Source organism: Mustela erminea, chromosome 11 (genome assembly GCF_009829155.1).
Source record: "Mustela erminea isolate mMusErm1 chromosome 11, mMusErm1.Pri, whole genome shotgun sequence".
NCBI classification, from domain to species: Eukaryota; Metazoa; Chordata; class Mammalia; order Carnivora; family Mustelidae; genus Mustela; species Mustela erminea.
Genome location: NC_045624.1, coordinates 37,099,804 through 37,122,428, shown reverse-complemented (window position 1 = coordinate 37,122,428; position 22,625 = coordinate 37,099,804). Strand labels below are relative to the sequence as shown.

The 22,625-nt window shown below is 41.4% G+C and overlaps 1 protein-coding gene across 3 annotated transcripts in view; it reads right to left on the bottom strand.

Annotated features, from left to right (window-relative positions):
* DOCK4 (dedicator of cytokinesis 4) overlaps positions 1 to 22,625 on the bottom strand; it is a 431,597-nt gene that overhangs the window by 123,684 nt on the left and 285,288 nt on the right. For all 3 annotated transcript variants that reach the window (XM_032304000.1, XM_032304002.1, XM_032304001.1), the window contains exons 17-23: positions 19,197 to 19,353; positions 14,148 to 14,245; positions 13,958 to 14,041; positions 13,675 to 13,775; positions 11,325 to 11,406; positions 9,900 to 10,070; positions 5,158 to 5,350 (exon numbers count right to left, since the gene is read on the bottom strand). In XM_032304000.1, the coding sequence (XP_032159891.1) occupies positions 5,158 to 5,350; positions 9,900 to 10,070; positions 11,325 to 11,406; positions 13,675 to 13,775; positions 13,958 to 14,041; positions 14,148 to 14,245; positions 19,197 to 19,353 (886 nt within the window). The remainder of the gene's footprint in view (positions 1 to 5,157; positions 5,351 to 9,899; positions 10,071 to 11,324; positions 11,407 to 13,674; positions 13,776 to 13,957; positions 14,042 to 14,147; positions 14,246 to 19,196; positions 19,354 to 22,625) is intronic.

The window sequence follows — 22,625 nt, the reverse complement described above, 5'->3', positions numbered from 1 at the left end:
GGACAAAGGGTTTGAGGTATCTGTGAGGTATCTGCATGGAGAAGCCGAGGACAGATGGCTACTCAGGTTTGGAGCCTAGAGGAGAGATCAGGCCTAGAAATACAGATGTGAGAGTGGTGTCAGGGCACAGGCCACAAACTCAGGTGAAGTAGGTGGGATGAACCCCGAGTCGCATTCAGGTCTCCTTGCTACACAGCACCTTCTTCCCTTCCCAGATCACAACAGCTGCATCTTATCAGTCTAATTCCCTGCTCAAAATCAGCTTTCATGGTAGACTAGCAGCAGACTGAGGGCAAGAACTGGCTGTTTCCCTTGCTATAAACATCTCTAACATCACATCTGGTGTGGGTTCCACCCACAATACACATTTGCTGAATGAATGACAGCACGAGTCCACTGGATACGATGGGGCAGCTGAAACAGAGAGCTCTGTGTCTTCATGTATCAATGCAGCTAAAACGGGAAGACAACAGGACACACACACTCTCTGGGTCTGGCCTACAGTGACTCCCTCTGCGGGTCCTCGCCCGAGCCTCCAGGGGAATGCCCATACTCGCAATCCTTCACGGCAAGGAGTGCAGCTGTTCATGGAAATGAAACCAAGAAACACATCCCAGGCCCGGTTTCCCCTGAACATCAGCACCAGTGCGGATGATGAAGTGTAAGAAATGAGAAGACATGGCTTTCAACTGTTCCCCAGTAGTGTGCTTGCACGTGCCAATCAGTATTGAAAAGTTTAGGAAAAAAAAAAAAGATAAGGAAACAGTTTAAATTTGGGCCTTGATGTTTACATGTATTTTCAAACAGATAAAACTTAGGCTCAACTATGATTTCGGTGATGCTTCCTCCTCAATCTCTATACCTCAGGTCAGCTCCTCTGCCACTGCCAAATTGGTCTTCTCCAAAATGTAGACCTTTTCGTGGCCCTCAGGAAACAGGAAGAATAGAATTGTGAGGAGGCAGTGAAAATGAGTTGTTCAATTTTTACACTTTAAATAGATCTGCCTGGACCCCAGATGACTTAGACATCAAATACTGATCTATATATATTTCAAATCTTAGTGCTGGCCTTCAGGTTTGACAAGATGCCCTAAACTCTGACCTTGGGGTGTGACTGGAAGTGGGGGGGGGGGCGGTTGGGGATGTGTGACTGGAAGTTGAGGGGGTGTTGGGGGGTGACTGGAGGCGGGGGGTGGTTGGGGGGGGTGTGATTCTGCCTAGCTGTGGAATGGCTCCAGCCCTGAAGTTGCCCACGGACCCTCAACTCAACTTGGCCTGAATCTTCCTATGATTTTTGTCATTCCCTTCTTTGGTGTTGACTATATGTGTCCCTCTGTTTTTTCTTTGTATTAATTTCTAACCTGAGCTCAACCAGAAGTATTCTATAGTCATGCTGGTTTCTATGCATGCTTCCTCTGTTTGTTTGTTTGTTTTTTTCCTCTGTTTTTTTTTTTTGTTTTTTTATGCACCAACCTGACTGTGCCATGGGATACCTGGATAATTGTTTAAACATTATCCTGGGCATGTCTGTGAGTGCATATCTGGATGAGATTCACATTGGAATTGGAAGCTCGAGTAAAGCAGGTTGCCCTCCTCAGCATGGGTGGGTCTCATCCAGTGCACTCAAGGCCTGAATAGAACCAAAGGAGACAAAATGGAGAATTTGTTCTTTCTGCCTGTCTTTGAGCAGAGACTTCAGTCTTCTCCTGCCTTAGACCTGGACCGGAACTTCCACCATGGGCTCTCTCAGGTCTCCAACTGACCAGCTATAGATTTTCAGCCTCCGTCATCATTTGAGCTCAATCCTTATACGAAACCTTGTACACGTGTACACGTACACACACACACACCCACACACACACACACCCAGTCACCTATACAGGGTCTGTTCCTCTGGAGAACTCTATCAGAATTCAAGCACATAGACAACCGTTAGAGCGATTTGTCTTTCCTGGGGAGCTTATAACATCTAGGCTTTTTTTCTAAAAATGTTTTGAAATGTATTTTCTTAAAAACGTGGGCCAACTGTACTCTGTATGCCTCTCTCTGGATAATACCAACTCTCAGGAAATAAGGTCACTTTCTCAGATTCTTCTCACTTCGATCCCACCAACCATTTCTTTGCTAATCAGACTTAAGCTCAAAGTAGCAACTGTCTTCACCATAGTCTATGTTCTGAGAAAGAAATACTCTCAAAAACGAAGTATCTGGTCTTTGACTGATGATATATGTAGTTGATACCTGGTAATGTCCTTATCTCTACTTTATCTTGTCCTATTTTAGATTTATAATCTTATGTCAGGAAAGTGTCATTGATAACATCCTTCTAACTAAGATGTACATACTCGCACAAGCATAGTGCTTGAAATCTCATTTTTAAAACTTTTAATCCATAAATAAAACTTATAGATTTTTAAGTGTTTTTTTACCTCCTTATCTACAGGTGAGCCATCACAAGCTTTTGAGTCTGTCTGTTTTACCCATATGCAGCAGACAGAATAATCATCTCCAGAAGATGTCCATGCTTTAATTCCCAGAACCTGGGAACAGCTAAGGGCAATACAGATGCTACAGAAGTGATTGAATTAATGGTCTTGATTATCCTGGATTATCTAGATGGACCCAATATAAACACAGGGGTCCTTGAAGGTGAAAGAAGCAAGAGAGTCAGAGTCAGAGAGAGATCTTGTGATGCTTCATTGCAGGCTCTGAAGATGGAGAAAGGGGCCAAAAGCCAAGAAATGCAGGTGGCCCCTACAAACTATAAAAGGCAAGAAAACAGATCCTTCCTCGACCCTCCACAAAGGAATACAGCTCTGCAGACACCTTAATCCCCTTCATTTTCGCCCAGGGAGAAGGATTTTGGATTTTTCCCTGCAGAAATGTAAGATACAAAGTTTTTGTTGTTTTAAACCATTACATTTGTAGTAGCTGTTACAGTACCAATAGAAAAATAACACCAAATACCTGGTCTGGACCTCTATCCCCTATACTTTGCACCCCTGCTCCTAATCCTGGGGGAGGCCCTGATCACTGAAGAAGAACTACTATGCCTCTGAGGAGCAGAGTTCACAAAACTACTGCAAGAAACAACTTTTCTCCAAGAGGAGATGTTTCCCTCGGGAAAAATTAGAAGGTTTGAAATTTCTTTTATTTCCTGAAATATAATCTCAGGGTGAAAAAAAACCCACAGAAACAAATAAATTAACCAAGATAAATTAATTCAGAATGGAATATCATCCATTAAAAAAAAAAAAAAGAATGAAAGGATAAACTAGAGATGTATCTCACAGCTTGGATAAATAAGCACTCTATGGAATGACATACAACATAATGTCATCATAAAAAGATTAAAGATGAAAGATATTTGAAAAGATAAGAGAAAGATATATTTTTATAGATTTATAATAAAGGCAGAGAAAATACAAACAGCAATCTTTGACAGTGGGAATTTCTCTGAAGTAAGTCAGTAAATGCAGGAGAGCCTAAATATCTCTAGCAACTGATTTCTTAATAAAAGATCTAAAGGAAATACCCGATACTACTGAGATTTATTAATGATTTACTATCTTACACCCCATTCTTGTCTGTATGTTTAAAATGTTTTACAGTAAAATAATATAAAAAAGCTTTTTAAAAATTATATTTAAAATCTTATTTCAAAAATATACACACATATGCATTCATGTGGAAAGAGAATTCTCAAGAGAGTCAATTTTTAGAAGTATACTTAGTGAGAGCGATAGAAACTTCTTAAAATAAGCTAGAAAATGAGGCTAATATGTTATTTCAAGAAAAACTAGAAGAAAAAGGCAGTGGGATTTAATAACAGGTATTATGACAAAACCAATTCAGTAACTGGTCATGTACTAGTATAAAATAAAAATTGAGGGACGCCTGGGTGGCTCAGTGGGTTAAGCGGCTGCCTTTGGCTCAGGTCATGATCCCAGCGTCCTGGGATCGAGTCCCGCATCGGGCTCCTTGCTCCGCAGGGAGCCTGCTTCTCCCTCTGACTCTGCCTTCCACTCTGTCTGCCTGTGCTCGTTCTCTCTCTGACAAATAAATAAATAAAATCTTTAAAATAAATAAATAAATAAATAAATAAAATAAAAATTGAGGGCGCCTGGATGGCTCAGTGGGTTAAGCTGCTGCCTTCAGCTCAGGTCATGATCTAAGGGTCCTGGGATTGAGTCCTGCATCGGGCTCTCTGCTCAGCGGGGAGCCTGCTTCCTCATCTCTCTCTGCCTGCCTCTCTGCCTACTTGTGATCTCTCTCTGTAAAATGGATAAATAAAATCTTAAAAAAAAATAAAATAAAATAAAAAATGACAATACATCAAAACTTTCACTCAGTTTCAGAACACAAATCGATGGAAACATTTTAAGAACAAAGAGACAAACAAATAAGGATCATATCAGGTCCCTGTAAGCCTCTCTGAAAGAAAAGGTTAAATTTTGTTGAATAAAAAAAATAAAATCGAGGTGGCTCAGTTGGTTGAATGTCTGCCTCTGGCTCAGGTCATGATGCCAAGGTCCTGGGATTGAGCTCTGAATTGGGCTCCCTGCTCAGAGGGGGAGTCTGCTTTTCCCTCTGCCCCTCACCTCTGCTCGTGCTCTTTCTCACTATACCCTTTCTCCAATAAATAAATAAAAATCTTTTTTTTAAAAAGATTTTTATTTATTTGACAGAGAGAGAGAGCAAGAAAGGAAACACAAGCAGGGGAGAGAGAGAGGGAGAAGCAGGCTTCCTACTGAGCAGGGAGCTCAACGTGGGGCTCGATCCCAGGACCCTGGGATCATGACCTGAGCCAAAGGCAGACGCTTAACAACTGAGCCACCCAGGTGCCCCAGTAAATAAAATCTTTAAAAAAAAATAAATAAAACCTGTAACAAGAAAATAAGCATGCCTGACATCACCACCAGTTTATGATCAGAATCAATTCAATCAGGGTTTTCATTCTTTCTAGAAATAAAGCTTTGACAGCCATGCTGCTATATTTGGTCACTTAATACATTTATTCTGCTATCCAAACACACAATGCTTTTGAGAAAGGAATTTTCTGCTTCCTCTTTCTAATTGCTTCTGCTGACCTATGATTACCAGGGGTAGGCAATGGCTTTTCAGAACATGTTTCATTCACGAGACTCACCACCTTACCTGGATTGGTATACAGCTGGCTCTCCACGGTTTTGCCGATGCACTGCAGCTTCACGGCCTGTAGGGAGTCATCCACATGCACGATGGTCGGCAGACTGCCCAGGGTGTCCTGTACCAAGTTGGCCACTTCCCTGACATCAAAGAGTTTCAGCAGCTCGGAGTACACAGCGGGGAAGGAGCTCAGAAACACAGCCTTGAAAGGAAGAGATTTAAATCAACTCTAAGATATGTCCCAAGAAATTTGCTGTAAAATGTCAATGAGTTTAAGACTGTGACAAATAATTTGGAATGATTACAAAAATGAAGTAAGATGGTTCCAGTACCTAAAGGTAAAAGGCTGCAATTTAAAAAAAAAAAAAAAAAGCCACGTTTTAAAATGTGAAAGGGTGCCATATAATAAAACTGGGAAATTCTGGAAAATCACTGACATTAGCAAAAGGATTGGCAAAAAATCGCACAAAATCAGCAAAATGCAGCATGATCAAACAGAAAGAATGCTCAACCACGGCCTGGAATGCCATCCCTTATATTTCCTTTCTTTTTAGAGGTTTCTCAAGTGCTCATCTAAATCTCATTTACCTTGAAGAAACCAAACACATTGATTCCCGAAAGCACTGAACTTATGGTTAAAGAAAAAAAAAATAAGACAGAGAACCAGAAGACCTAGATTTTATGTACTACCGGCTTGGCCTCTAATCAACTCTGTGACCTTGGACAAGTCACTTTAGCTCCTTGGGTTTCAGTTTTATCACCTGTAAGATCAAAAGTTCACTATAACAAACCTTTAGGTTGCTTTGAGATTTACTACAACCCCAGAACTGTGTGTACAAGGAATAATATTCTTTATGTAAGTGAAGAAGCTTGCTAACCACTTCTTCAGGGAAAAAAAGTGCTAGTATCAAATCCTAAGGGACACAAATTGGGCTAGGAGGGTACATCAAAACAAACCCTGTCTTTTGAATTCCACAGAAGGAGAGCAATGGAAGGAAGCATCAACCAGCCTCCAGTCTATCAAGCCAGGGGGAAGGAGGCACATGTTTCTAATATGCTAATATTCAAGTGTTAGCTGGCTTACCAATGAGATCTGACACCAGCAAAAAGTAGGTCGAGTCTACATGTGCTGATGATTCAAATACAGAGTCAAATTCAAATTCATGGGTTTTGGCATTTATCTGTACAGCAGCAGCAGAAATATTTGCAAGAGCCAAGACCCGTTTTTGACGCCAGAACCATCAAAATGCTTCAGGGGCTGCAGTCAACGGCTACGTTCTCCTTGACTCTTAAACAGTAGAGGTTTACTTGGATGCATTTAAAATTAATAACTTGGTATTCTCTGTTAAAGACTATATTTATATAACCTTCATTTCACTCTACAAAGAGCTGAGTCATACAGATGAAGTTAAAGAAATAAGATACAATAAAATGAGCCCAGCCTTCTGATTACTGAAAAGTCAACTACATTGATATTCCTCAGGAATCTTTTCATTTATGTTACTTCTTTATTTATAGCTCTTTACTTCAAAAACGGATCTGAATGTGACTGCAGTGAAGATATGTGTATTAAAAAGTATACAGGCACAAGCACCTTGTGATAAGGGCAGAAAGATAGTTGTATCAAGATATCTAAGCTAAGGATTTTTATTGCAAATAAGAAGAAAAGCCCAATTTTATTTTGACCTTCTTGGTAGCCAAGACAAATAGAGAAAGATAATTATTAGGAATTTGGGGCAGGGTGGTACATTCCTCTTCTGCTCTTAAGGATCCAGGGAAGGGATCTGTCCGTGGAAGGGGGAAACCAAGAGCCACAGCTCCAACCCCTGACTGGGCTGGCAGTCCTGTTGGGGCCGGGCTCCCAGAGAAGAGTCATTAGTGAGCCAGAGTTAGGGCAGGAAGACTAAATGAGCATGCCGGAGGGGTGAGGATGGCCTGATCTGTGGGGTGCTATAAATTGATCGAACAGGAAGGCTTTCTGGGATGGCTGCTCTGCCTCCAGAAGACAACATTTGCCCTGGGTCAGAGCCCACAATGAAAAAATATAAAAGAGAGCAAGGAAACTGGGTTTTGGACTCAGACCAGTGGATATCTCTCGCTCTGGACATGCAGAATCCTAAGATGACCCCAAGATCTTTTCTCCTCAGTATTGTCCCTGTGATTAAGTTATGTTACATGGAAAAAAGGATTTTGCCGGTTTAATGAAGGTTACTAATGAGCTGATCTTAAAAAATATGGAAATTTGGGCCACCTGGGTGGCTCAGTGGGTTGAGCCTCTGCCTTCGGTTCAGGTCATGGCCATGGGGTCCTGGGATCGAGCCCTGCATTGGGCTCTCTGCTCGGTGGGGAGCCTGTTTCCCCCCTCTTTCTGCCTGCCTCTCTGCCTGCTTGTGATCTCTCTCTGTCAAATAAATAAATAAAATCTTTTAAAAAAAAATATGTAGATTGTCCATATGGGCCTGACCTAATGACATGACCCTGATCCTTTAAAGCAGAAGTTTTCTCTAGCTCATGGTGGGAGGATTCAGAGAGATCTGAAGCATGAGAAGGACTGGACATACTGTTGCTGGTTTTGAGGATGGGGGGGCCACAAGCCAAGGACTGCAAATGGGCTCTAGGAGCTGAGAACACCCCTCCTCTCCTCCAACCCCTTGCTGATAAGCCGCAAGGAAATAGGAATCTCATTCTTATAAACACTTGGGAGATTCTGAAAGTAAATTCTTCCCCAGAATCTCTGAAGAAGCCATCGAGGCCAACACCTTGATTTTGGCTGTAGGAGACCGTAAATAAAAAATCCAATTAACCCTTCTTATCTACAGAATTGTGACTAAGTAGATGTTATTTAAAGCCATTAAGCACTTGGTTACTTGTCACGCAGCAGTAGAAAAGTCATGTGCAGGGTCAATCAGATTAGTAACGTCTTCATTCTCCGAAAAGAGAGCCATGAAGGTGTGAGGTCAAAAGGGCACTTGGAATAACAAAAAGCTCTAGAGTATTCCCCTTTCTCCCAAAACATAGAGGGAGGACACAGTCCTCTTTGCTTAATAAAGAAAACTAACCACTTCGTCATTTTCTATGAATTCTCTTAGCATCAGCCTAAAAGAAAATGATCACATCACGTGTGCCTGGGTCATCTCAGGGCAACTGCTAAGACACAGTGGAAACATAACGACGGAAAAAGATTATTTCCCTAACTTTATAGAAGGGAAAAGACCTCTTGAGTCCCTAGGAAGGCATGTCACTGAGAAACCATGACTTCAACTTACTCTTAAAAGTAAGAGAGTATTGGGGCGCCTGAGTGGCTCAGTGGATTAAGCCGCTGCCTTCGGCTCAGGTCATGATCTCAGGGTCCTGGGATCGAGTCCCGCATCGGGCTCTCTGCTCGGCAGGGAGCCTGCTTCCCTCTCTCTCTCTCTGCCTGCCTCTCCATCTACTTGTGATTTCTCTCTGTCAAATAAATAATAAATAAAATCTTTAAAAAAAAAAAAATTTCTAAAAAAAAAGTAAGAGAGTATTTTTTCAGATGTGAATTTAAAAAGTTTTGTCCCTATTAACCAGTAAAGGTTTAAGATAAAAAATCTCAACTACAGTAGCTTTCATCAAAGTAGTGAGTTTCTGAGACCTCTGATCTAAAGGAATACTTGATTAGCTTGGTGGATTATCTTTTTTAAGTATCAACTGCTGAAAGTCGTGTTTGGCTAGTGGGCAAGTTCACTTTGAGGTATCTGGCAAGTTCCTCAAGCGTGGGGATTGTGCCATTGGCAACAGAGGCCAAAATGTCATTAAAAGGGCCTGTACTGTATCCTTGCCCATGTGTAAGAATTAGTTCATGTGTGTAAAGAAGAGACCAACCAGAACAGGCACTACAAGTCAGAAAAAGCACAGCACTGTCGTTAGAGGGTTGGTACATTTCTGGGTTTTCCCCATTACACATAGTGCTTTCCAAATGTCGAATGGCACAAATTAACATGTTATTCCAAGGAACTAGTTAGTTTTGTCTTCTAATCTCCCATTTCCCCTGCTAATTCTCAGTGATGATAAATCTCTAGTCTCCAGGGGATGGCAGCAAAGAGGCTGCTTCTCCATCTGAGAGGTTTTTAACCAAGTCTTTAGAACTAAAAGTGTATCAGAAGGATTAAGAAAATGTAGAGTAAGGTATTGAGAATGATTGCTCAGCACGCGTTCAAGGCCATGCTACTTGGAAAGTGGATAAACCCTGTCCTTAAACAAAACCCGTGGAGCTTCTCCAAGTAATAGCATTTGGCAACAGCGGCCCAGCACTGGTTAAGTAAGATCATTGCCAGGACGTTTAGGGTCAAGATATATAAAACAAAACAACATGCCACTTTATCCAAGTCCCATACAATGAGTCTTAAGTTGACAGATTAAAATGCGGTGCAAGGCTTGGGGTAAACAACGGTAACAAGTCGGCTCCAGGAAACTTCCTTCCTCAAGGCAGATGGTGACACCGTGTCCACACACCAGCGTGTGTTTTGGGAACTGAAATCCAGGCTGCTGCAGACCAACAGTCTCCCCACAAACAGTGAGAGCAGCTGGAGGAAAGGCAACCTAACCTCTGCTGAGCTGCTGCTCAGAAGCTAGGGGACCTTTTTAAAATCTGCAAAGTTGCTCGCACTCCGTATATCAACAGGAGAGATGGATTTCTCATGAGGAAAACATCCCGCTGCTATGTAAACACGAATAAACGGGACTCGTTTTTGCTTTCCCAAGCAGAGATGAAAAAACATTACCTGTGATTGAGATAAGGCTCCCGACCCTTTGCTTTCTTGAGAAAGGAAGAAACGGACAGACATAAGGAGCTCCTGAATGCAGCAGCGAAATTCCTCTTCGTTTTGTCCACCGGTGGCGAGGGAAAAGAGCCTTCGAGACTGCACTATGTACTTAAAAATATACTCTTGTGCCTGAAAGTGAAATGTTTTAAAAAATTAGTCTCAAAGGAAACCAAGAGGATTTAACAATGACACAGCATAAAAACCATGGGACAACATCAGAAATTTAAATTATTGATTTAAACACTAAGATCCACGGGAGATTTCTGAACAGAATTTACTTGTGGGGGAAGTGCCATTTTTCTCTGATGCTGAGAGAAAATGTATAGCTAATTTGAAAATTCTTTCTAATTCTCAAGAAGTAGGAGCCTGAGATGCTTTCGATTGTCAGGTGGTTTTTAAAATGTAGTTAACAGGGACGCCTGGGTGGCTCAGTGGGTTAAGCCGCTGCCTTTGGCTCAGGTCATGATGTCAGGGTCCTGGGATCAAGCCCCGCATTGGGCTCTCTGCTCGGCAGGGGGCCTGCTTCCTCCTCTCTCTCTCTCTCTGCCTGCCTCTCTGCCTACTTGTGATCTCTCTCTGTCAAATAAATAAATAAAATCTTTAAAAAAAAATAAAAATAAAATGTAGTTAACAGAGAGATACCTGTCTGTTTCTCAACAATTACTGTGCTTTCCTGGCAGGTCCTCTTGCCACTTAGCATTTTACCTTCCATCAGACCAATGTGATAAATTTATAATTAGGAAACTACTTGCTTTACAAAGTGCATACCTGTCATCATATTGTCTATTGACATCAAACGGAGTGGCACTCAACGACAGGACATGAGAGGACTCTCAGACCTGCTACTGGACAATTCCTTTAAGAACCTCCGTTCCTTATGAACACATTTGCATGTGGAGTGTTAGCATCTCCATCAGAGCACTAAGGGCCCAGACATGTGGGCAGCATTAAACCCTGAGACCCAGTAAAACCTCAGGTCTCCAAGCCACCTTATTCTCTCTCAAAATGCAGACAAATTGTTCTCAAACGGCCTCTGTCAGGGTGCTGAAGGCAAGAGCCAGGAAACTGCAAGCTGAACTGCCCATCCGTGGTCTTCTGTCCTAAGACCTCCACTCCTGCCAACCCTAGACTTCACTCCAAGGGTTCTGGAGCTCAGAGGTACAAGGATTCAATCCCAACAGTTCCAGTGGGTGAGCCTGGCAAAGCTTCTTTCAAAATTCATCAGCTCTGGAGGAGCATAAACTGATTAACATCCTTGAATTGGAATGCCAGTACTATATCATCGCCAATTACTGTCTGTGTAGAGGAAAGCAATTAGTTTAGGCGTCACCATGCAACAGCTCTGTTTGATAACATTATCTGCTATCACCGGCATGTCTTTACCTTCAACACCTCCTGGATGTGCTCTTGCCGTTCCGCTTCCGTTATCCTGTCCACGTACCACTTGAGGACTTTGATGAGATCTCTGAAACACAGGGGAAGAGAGACAGAAGGTGGACTTGGTCGAGTTCTCAGCTGAAAGCCAAAAATCCAACATTTTTATCATGAGGAGGCTTCTTTTCCCAAGTCCTCACAGCGTTCTGTCAGACCACTTCATCTCATGATATGAGGAATGTGCACACCAACATCACTACCCCTCTCTGAAGCTGAACAGAGAAATACTTCCTCCCATTGAGATTCTCCTGGATATGGCCATGTCCATTGACCCTGCTGTTCCTGGCAAAGCTTCCCAATGGATAAACACAAACACCAGAGAAAAGGACTCTGGCCAAAAAAGGGTCTGGAAGTCTGACCGCCATGGTCCATCTTGGATAACTGATAATTGGGATTTCTTCCCCAGTGACCATGTAAACAGCTGGATGAAATGCTCAGTTGGAGGCCAAAGCGGGTGTGGGGAAGGATAAGGCAACAACCCCCTTCTCCAGATCACATGCCCATGGACTGATCTAGCCAATTCTCGGACCCGTGGGAAGAACAAGTCTTCTCATCAGAGTGCCTTAGTAAGAGAACTTCCAAAACAGCCAAGTTTGTTTTTTCTTATAAGAAACAAAATTGGTATTAAAAAAAAAAACAAAACACCAATAATTCTTAAGATTGCAGTCTTGCTACCTTTACCTTTGTTCTGTTCTTGGTTTCTAGGAAACAGAGCAATTTTTAACAATGTTCCTCTTTTCTCTCAGTCAGGGAAGAACGCATGGATGTAGTACAAGGCAGGTGCTGCCAGGAATGTTATTTTGAAGATATAAATGTCAGTGAGTTTCTGACCACCCATAGCCCGAGAAGATTCCGTAGGCCTTATCTGTCTTGTTAGGAATGATTATCCTGCTCTCCTGGCCAACATGAAGTGTTAGAAATTACACCCTTCCTCTCCAGCTTCCACTGAAAATTTCAGTCACAAGTGGTGAGATGTTACTAGGGCCCCAAAAGTTAGGCCGAGTGGCAGAGTCAGGCCGATGTTTCTAACTATCCCTGATATTACATTTCACTCTCTGTAAAAATCATGATGACACGCCATTCATTGAAATGCTGGAGTATTAAATCTTCACATGCCTTAAGAGGCAATACCCAGGGCGCCTGGGTGGCTCAGTTGGTTGGACGACTGCATTCAGCTCAGGTCATGATCCTGGAGTCCCAGGATCGAGTCCCACATCAGGCTCCCAGCTCCACGGGGAGTCTGCTTCTCCCTCTGACCTTCTCCTCGCTCATGTTCTCTCTCACTGTCTCTCTCTCAAATAAATAAATAAAATCTTAAAAAAAAAAAAAGAGGCAATACCCAACGTAACAGGATCAAATGCTTATTTGATTATTTATCTTTTAGATATCACATGATGGGGGGGAAGGGCAAAAACATGATTCCATCTTTTTTTTAACCACACTTCTGGGAATAAATGATTGTGCGTGTACTTGGTCTTCTTGGTGCTTCAAGTATAAGGTAAAAATACCAGAATAGCGATGGCAGTGTTAGAACAGAGAGAAAGAACTTTGGGGAACATTCCAGGGTTGTATTTAAGCAGGGTGAAAGACCAGGAAGATGTTATACATAGCGGAGAAAGAGAGACGCTGTTACCTTCTGGCAAGTATCAACTGGGTTGCAGGGAGGCAGGTAAGAGCTACAGCTTGTCATTATTCATTCACTTTAGCCTTGCCTGCAGAATAATCTGAGCTAATAGGAAGGGATGAGCTGTGAAAACGGCAGCTCCTATCAAAGGGTCAAGCCCACAGCTGACCTGCTTAATGGCTTCACATGAATCAGCATGCATTAGGCAGGCAGTAGGAACTCAGTAAATATTAACAGATAAATGAATGAAGGGATTTAAAAAGATACGATGACCAAGGCTGTTTTCCTTTCACATCTCTTTCTTAAAGACTTCTAGAGTAAGCAAGGAATGTGGTGGTTAATTGGGGTTCTTGGCAGCCAGGCTGAAATAACCAGGCATTCAGACGAAAGAATACCACATGAAATGGAGACAAGAAGAAAACATTTTATAGTTTAAGTTTTAGGAATAGAATTCAGAAAGGCTTCCCCCCACCCCGCCGGGTCCTTTTAATCAAAGTAAGTTGCAGCCATTAAAAAAAGATGTGTAAGAAAGGAAGAGACTGACTCAAGAGACACTTCAGTTGTTGTGGTTCATCTCTTCCTACACTCCCTTTTAAATTTTCCTATATTGCTGGTTCTGCGTGGAAAGGCTCAAAAGGAACTGCTTCTAAACCAATTACAAGATAAAGGCCTTACCTGTATGCAAGTGCCCCAGCAAAGTGACTCTCAATATAAGTGTCCATTACAGGTTTAAAATGATGGAATTTGCTATCTTGCAGCAAATTTATTATGTGAACCTAAAAAGAAATTTGAGGTTTATAAAACCAAATGCAAATTATGGGTTGTTTTTTTTTTGTGTGGGGGAGGGTTCTTTTTAAATGACTTATGCTATTCAGTGCACATTTCAGAAAGAGCCTTACGAAAGTCAAGACCAAGAGACAAAATTGTTAGGATATAATTGAAGTGAATTTAAACTCACCAAAGAATCAAATACTTTAGACCCATATTTTTGGGAATTTTCATCTAAAATTCCAAATAATGTATCCAGTGTATCTTGCAGAAACTGTAAGATAAAGAAATAAATTAATAAAGAAAATATCTGCCCTTCCCCTCCAAATATTCTTTATTCCATGAATTTCCCAAGAGAGAGATAACGAAACACCATATACCTTTACTATCTCTGAGCCATCGATTTCTTTTATTTTAGAGAGACAGCCTGTGATCTTGTCTGGGTGGGTTCTCCATTTCAAGAGATCAAGCATATCACCTTTCCAACGAGAAAAAGAAGGTTAATCACCTTAGCAGAGAATTGTCTCTCACATGAAAGTGTTTCAGCAGGAAAAGCTAGAGTCCTGTACATGTTGCCTAACCCTCCTGGTCATCCAAGTTTCAGTGTTTCAGTGGTAAAAGCTAGAGTCCTGTACATGTTGCCTAACCCTCCTGGTCATCCAAGTTTCAGGTTCCCCCAGACCATGACTAGCTCTCTAAGATGGCATTTATTGTATTACAGTGTATTCTAATTATTTCTCTCTTCCCAGTGCTCTTGATTTACAAACTCCTACTTATCCTTCAGTTCCCAGATTAGCTGTTGCTTCATCCAGGAACCCTTCTTTCCCGAAACCTCTGGACTAAGCTAACTGTCGCTGCTTCCTGCTCTCACCTCACAGTGGCGCTGACCTCACTATTTCAGTTGTCGTTGTGCCTACTAGATTGCAAACTCCAAGAAAGAAAAAGCCAACATGCTGAGTTAAGTATCCCAGCATGGGTACGGAGCAGGCAGATAGCTGGCAGTTGATAAATATTTGTTGAATCCTTTTCTGCCAAAGTGGGAGCTTCTTGAGGGTCAGAAACCTGCTTTATCCATACTTGTGCCCCCAGCACTCAGCACTCTGCCCAGCAACCAATTCTACCTGGCAATGGAGGTCTTCTTGACAATGTGACCTGAACTTGGCAGGACAAGAAGGTCCCCTGCACAAGGATGACAAGTCTGGTCAACTGCTGGGTCATCTAGTGAGCCCGAGGACTTGAGAGGGCCAGTTTCTGGACATCACGGTCATCTTCCAGCCCAGATTCTGGGCAGGTGCAGGGCCCATATCTTCCTTTTCCTTCCCTTCCAAAACTGACAAGACGTGGGCCCGAGTCTACACGGGTCCTCAGAGAACCTCTTCTTCTGGTGAGGGAAAAAATCCTTCCCTCGGCTTTTCTGGGCAAAAGTTAGGAAGGCTCCTGAACATAGTGGCCAGCTTCACTAGTATCCAGAGGGAGCAGGGAGACAGTGGCGTCTGGAGCCAATGACAGCAGGTAAGAACCGACAAGGCTTGTGTATGTGCAGGAGCGCACAGAGCTAGGGAACCTGGCGGAGCTGGCTTCCCGGGCTCAGTGGGGCTAGAAGACTAGAACAACCAAGAAAGAAGCCAAGAAGGCCCTCCCAGGCTTAATGGTGTGAACTCCACTTAAAAGCATTTCAGGAGAAACCCCAAAGGGACTTGCTTAAAGACAGAAAGACCAACATGGTAACGAAAATCTGAAGAAAACAAAAATACGAAATCGAGGAAGAAGTAGTTGTGATGAAAAAGAAAGATGCTGTAGTGAAGAGAGATGAGAAAAAGTGTAAGAATCTTCAGAGGAGAGAGAAGCAACCTTCACCTCAACCAGATTCAAGAGAAAAACTTCACAAAGGACTTAATAGTGAGAAATTTAGTCTTAAAAGGAAATATTTATCTACATCAAACAGGGATAAGAGGATGGTTTAGAATTAGAAAAAAATGAGGGAATTTGAAAAATAATGACTTGTAAAGAGAAATTTATGGTATTTTCCATAGCAGAAAAACCTGAAAGTGTTTAGTATTCATGACTAACTCAGACATCGTGGAGGTCGGATTGGAACCTTTTTAAAAATGACTGGTTACATGTAGAAGAGTAGGTATTTCCACAGAGGGAGACCTGCCACGTCAGAGGGAGCACCACATTCTTCTCCCGTCTGATTGCGGCCTCCCTCCCACATACTTCTTACTTCCTGCATCCTACCGCAGGATGCCTTCCTGCCCAGGCATCTTCTCTCACAGTTCCCCAGCGCATGACCCTTGCCACTTACTCCTCACTTCCCACTCCACCTCCACTCCAGCTCTCATTCAGTCTCCCTCCTCTCTTTCCTGCCCCTCAGGGCAAGGTGTCCAGGGCCTACTAGCCCAGTGTGAGCAGTGTGTGCAGACGAAGGAGGTGGCAGCCCCAGAGGCAGCGGTGGGAAACCAGGAACAGCACTGTCCTCAGGAGAGCTGGAGAAGAGAGGACAGTGGTCCAGACAATCAGATTGAGGTGGGGCTGTGGACCTTTCCCGCAAAAAGTCTGATGAATCTCTTGAGTGCTCATAATGGAGGAAAGGAAGAGTAAAGCCGTATCTTCCTCTGGGTGTAATTAATCATGTGCACAAAGTGCTCAGAATTAAGTCAGAACTGTCATCACCTACGTCTCTATTTTGCTGTCTGAAGATAGGTAAGTTGCAAATTAGGAGCTATGACCTATTGCTGAAAATGCAAATTTTAAGCATTCCATTCAAAAAGCATTTAAGAGTATACTGTAGGTTTGACCTACCAAGAGCTAGAAAATAGGTGGATGACATAATCCCTACTTTTTTTTTTTTTTTTTTACTTTTAAATCACACTCTCAGGAAGAGACTGAATGAACCACCCATTATTTGGGGGAGAAGGGGATGTGGGCAAGTCAGCAACTGTACAATTAACTGTCAAGCTAAATTTAAGCACTGTTTTTAAACCTTTTTAAAAGTTGTGTTTAACAGCCCAAGGAAGAAAACAAATAAGCAAAACCATTTATTCTCTGAAATCTACTTTCAAGAAGCTTAAAGTATCTCCTTGATCTGGCTGTCCCTGATGTCCGGCAGGGTACTCCGGCCTTGGAACACTAGCCCTGAACAATACTGGAGTGCAGAATGGGTGCAGAGACTCACTTTAGGGATCGTGAAATGCAAATCTGCTGTTAGAAACTATTTCTAGAGACCTTATCACTTGCTAAATGCCCAATTGTAATGGAAATGGGATTTGTCTATTTTCCAATTTGAGTAAAACGAATACAAAGCAATTTAATTCCAATTTGGAACTGGATTACTTCTACACAGAAACGTGTGTCTAGCATATAAATTCCAGAAAGATCAACTGACTTCCTTCCTCCGTCTCATCTCTTTGAAACACAGTATTTATCGCCTGGTTCATTCCCAGCTGTGTTACACTGACAAGGTTAAACAAACCCAAATGATAATTAAGCACTTATCAGTGTCCAAAAAGGAGACAAGCATTGTCCTTCATATAGTGAGATGTTTAATATAATGACTTCTAAATATGTTTATTTACCCATATCTACCTGAAAATGTTCTCCACTTCTACAAAGCACAACTTCTAAGTTTTAGGATTGGTTCTGTTTTATGTACACAATTCTGTCTACCAACCTAAACCTGAGAACAAGAAAAGGTTAAGTCGGCCAAATACTTTGATGGGAGATAAGCTATTGCTAGGATTATCTGTGTGGTCGGCAGAACAGCGGCCCCATAGATGTCGATGTCCTAATCTCTGGTACCTGTGAATATGTTTACCTTTTATGACAAAAGAGATTTCACAGATGTGATAAGTTAAAGGTCTTAAAACATGGGCGACTATCATGGAGTAGCTAGTGGGCCCAAAGTAATCACAAAGATCCTTAAGACCAGAAGATGGTCATAACCATGTCAAGGTGCTACACTGCTGGCTCTGAAGACGTAGGAGAGGCCGTGAGCCAAGGAACGCAGGTGGCCCCGTTGGAAGCTAAAAAAGGTAAAGCCACGGGTTCTTCCCTAGAGCTTTCAGGACAAATGCAGGTTCACTGACATCCTGATTTTAGTTCAGTGAAAACTCCCAAACTGCTCAATGATACATGTTTGTTGTTTTAAGCCAGTAAGTTTACAGTAATTATTCCTACAGCAGGAGGTAACTAATACAACCTGAAATTATTCTACCAGAGGCAATCGGTTAAATGTGAACCTAGGCTCTGTAACAGACATACAACCAATCCACACAGAATAAGTACAATTTCTGTCTGAAGGAGTCAACAGCAGGAAGATTTTCTTATCTTCAAAATCTCTGTAGGGATGATTGGCTCCATAAAAAATAACACCTGAGGTGTGGTAAAGGCCTTATAAACTATATCCGGTTCTGTCAGTGAAGTTTTTATTTAAGTGAAATCATTCATCACTGAATACGGATAAAGTCTTGATGTTTCTTAACTTGGTGATGGCTACCTTCAACCAAATGTATTAAAAATACGCAGTTGATTTTGAAAACTATTTCTCCAAAAATAATTTTGGAAGGGGAGAAACAAACCAACAACAAAATGTGAAAGGATCATTTGCCAAAGTTCTACATGTATATAGCAGCACTGCAAGAGAAACTGAAAGGTAGCTTAAAAGAGGTCAATATTATAATGCGACATTTTACTTCTTTTCTGACACCATGTCCTAAGAGAAATAGGTTTCCTTCTATAAATGCTGTTCTGTGACAGCAGAAAGAACTAATCGCACGTACCGATGTTTAGGCACAGGAACACTTTATGAGATTCAATACCTTATTATGAAGTGATTCTCAACATAATGAATCTGACTTATTAATATGGCATTCAGAACGCTAGCCAGAAGCCTTATATGGCAACCATGAAGAATTAAAAAATATTTCATTTCCTTCCTTCATTACAGATGATGTTTTCATGACGGTTTTCCAAGGAGAAGAGCTTATTTTATTAATCATAACTTGGTAAACAATCACTGACATAAAAAGTATGGTAGAATAGAAAAGCAATATCCAGCTAATTAAACGAAAAACAGCCTTATTCCAAAGTCTACAATTAGCACTGTTTATGGAGCTATAAAACAAGAGAGATTAAATGGTCGTATTCTTTGTCTCTCCCTCTTCCTCTTTTTAAAAAGCAGCTGGGTCTTGAAGCATTGTGCACTTGGGTTTCAATACTGGGATGATTTTGAAATCTTTACGTTAGATGCATTAACAGACCATTGGGTCGCAAAGGTTTCCATTTTACTGGAGATCACACACAGAAGGATCAACAATTTTTCTAGTGCAAAGTTCTTAAATATAACACTGGTGTTTATTAAACGTGTCTACCAAAATTCACAGGAGTGATTAAGTACAAGGGCTTTCAAATAAAACAGCATTATACGTTACCATTTTGTGTGAGTTTTGTGGAACAGAGAAAAGATGTTATCCAAAAAGACTCCTTTGTGGCCTTAATGGCTTGATGATTATTTCCAAGAAGGATGCCCTTGGAAAAGGGAAGTTTGAGGTAGCGGGTAGTATCCTGAAGATTTGTGTTTTCTTCACACTGTTAAAAATATTAAAAACAAAATATAAAAGGGAGGGATAAGAGACCTCATGAAAATTACTAAGCATCATTTCCATTTCTACTGTTTATGAACTGGGAAACATTCCACACAGGATTACAAATAGAATTTGGCTTTTAAGTAAAATACAACAAAGACAGAGAGAGAAGGAATTAAGCATGGATTTTGGGGTGGGACCAACTTGGGTCCCTCTCCCAGTTTTGCTACTTCTCCCAGGAGAAGCTCTATCACATTATCTGGCCATGCAAGATCACTATTTCTATCTCTAAAATCTCGGTATATTGTCGTAAGAGTTAGGTTCCATAAAGCCTTTTGCACAGTGCCTAATACACAGGAAGTACACAAGAAATCATATTTGCAGTGATCACAGCATTTTTTAAAAAATGTTTAAATTCTTCCAACATCTCATCTGAGGTTGCTACTGAACGCCTCCTTATTTTGAAAACTGGCAATTAAAGGAAACTGTTTTTCAGGGTTCTCTAAGAGTCCTACCATGAGAGAGAAATCCCTACTTCACAGAAGACACCAGCTAACAAATGTAAAAGGAATTACAGATTTAGAATATATAGTTTCATATCCCTAATGTAACTCTTTCTTTAGTTCAAGGTTGTCACTTGGGAATGCTAAAATTGGCAGGAAAATTGTTGGATAAAAAAATTGGACATTTGGGATGCCTAGTTGACTTAGTAGAGAATCCAACTCTTGATCTCAGGGTCAGGAGTTCAAGCCCCACATTATGTGTAAAGATTATTTGAAAAAAAAAAAAAGATAAGAATTGGACATTCTTATGACACCAATGCACTGACACACAGATTATGACGTCCCAGAAGCAAGGGGACAAATATAACCACATGCACATGGTTGGGTGGGGCGGGGGATCAGGTTGTCATTATACTGATGCAGGACAGGGCAAAAACACGTAACAGCATCCATAATGTATTCTTACTACAGACGCTGAACTGAATCTAGCACAACAGCAGCTTTCACTTCCACTTCACAGTCAACACAATGAACAGAACGACATGCTGAACAATACCACAGGGAAGCATCCAGAAAAATCCCGAAGGCAGCACTTTCTGCAGGATGCTTGGCTTTGTCTCTTCACGTCCAATGTCTTAAGAAAAAAGGATTGGTCTAGACAAACTAGCACCGAAACTAAATATGACATTTGGTCCCAGATTTGGATCAAATCTGAAAAGAGGTTTTTGTTTTGTTTTGTTTTTGAAATTATATACTGACTTAAGTTCTAGATGAGATTAAAAACATTAATGATTAGAAAATCATTAACTGAAAAAGTAGGTTACAAAATGTGAATATTATGAAGTAACGAAGATGTCCTTTAGCAGGTAAATGGATAAACTGTGGTTCATCCGAAAATGGACACTATTCAGTGCTAAACAGAAATGAGCTCTGGAGTCACAAAAAGGCACACAGAGTGAAGAAGTGAAAGTGAAAGAAGTACAAGAAGTCAATCTGAGAAAGCTCCAGACTGTATGATTCCAGCTATAGGACATTCTGGGAAAGGCAAAACTATGGGGACAGTAAAATGATGAGTGGTTGCTAGAGGCCATGGGGCAGGGATGAATAGGCAGAGCACGGAGGATTTTTAGGGCACTGTGATATTATAATGGAGATATGTCATTACTCATTTGTCCAAACCCACAGAATGTACTACATCAAGAGCGAATCTTAAGGTAAACTATGAACTTTGGGTGATTATGATACGTCAATGTAGGTTTTTTTTTTAAAAAAAAAAAAAGGTACCATGCTGGTGAGTGAGGTTGATAATGGAAGAGGCTTTTCATGTGAATAAGGAGGCAAATGAAAAATCTATATCTTCTTCTCAATTTTATTATAAACCTAAAACTGCTCTATAATATCATTTGGGTAAAAAAAATCCATGCAGAAAAATATCTAGAAGGATACATACTAGAGAATTAAGAGTTAACAACACCCAGATAATGAGAGAATTGTGTTTTTATTGTGAAGTAACTCTATACTTCTTGGTAATGATAAACATGATTTTAGGGGCACCTGGGTGGCTCAGTTGGTTGAACGACTGCCTTCGGCTCAGGTCATGATCCTGGAGTCCCAGGATCGGGTTCTGCATTGGGCTCCCTGCTCAGCGTGGAGCCTGCCTCTCCCTCTGACATTTCCTCTCTCATGCTCTCTCTCATACTCTCTCTCTCTCTCAAATAAATAAATAAAAATAAAATCTTTAAAAGTGATTTTAAACTACAGTTCTGAAAAATATTTTAACAGATATAGAACTACTATAACAGGTTATTTTGAATGTAAGTTTTAAAACTCACACGAACTTTATTTCTTTAAATATCCTCAAGGCTAGCATCTTGGTAACAGGCAAGAATTTAAGCACAAAATCCCCTTGGCATTCTAGAATACTGTGTGTGATTCATAAAGTATTTTTTAAATTTTAAATAATAAATCTTTAGGAAAGACCTAACACATTTAGAGAAAAGAATCAGATGACTACAAGATGTTCTTACTAGCACACCTGCCCACTAACAAGAGTACCTATAAACACGATAAACGGCCTCTATAATTCTCTTCTAGTGTTACAACTCCAAATGCTTTCTTTTATTATTGGGAGATATTTCATGGAGACAGCAGAGTGAATGAACGACACGTATATGGTTTAGAGAATCATTGCCAAGTGAACACTTCAAATGCCTTCTTCAGAAAAAGTGCTTAGGCAAAGTAACATTTTGGAACCCTCGAACACTATCCCCTCCCGTCTTGCTCTTGGTGTCAGGCCTTGGACCACCCCAAGTCATAGCATGAGTCACAGCACCCTACACTGCCCCCATTTCCTGCCTGGATCTGGTCTGTGGCATCAGGAACACGGTCTGGTCTGCCGGCCCTCACCTGACTTGTGTTCCATCTGCATAACCACCACTTACTGTGACACAACAGACATACTGTCCAGCTATTTCCAAGCCTTCTCTTCAGGAGCTGGAGCTGGCCCTAGTATGCTATGCTCCATCTGTTCACAGAAATTCTGCTCCTATAGATAGAGCTCTTATTCCCCCACCCATCAAATAATGGCCTAGTTCATGAGCCCTTCTGGCATGTTCCTAGCATTTCTGCTTGCTACAGTCATGTAGCTCCACTGGTAGTCATGGCCTGACCACTTCTGTGACTGAAGACATGATGGCTGTGTCATGTCCTTAGGGAGCACTGGGACTAGAAGACTTGGCTGCCTTCTCCTGGGTCACTCATCGTGGCCCCATGA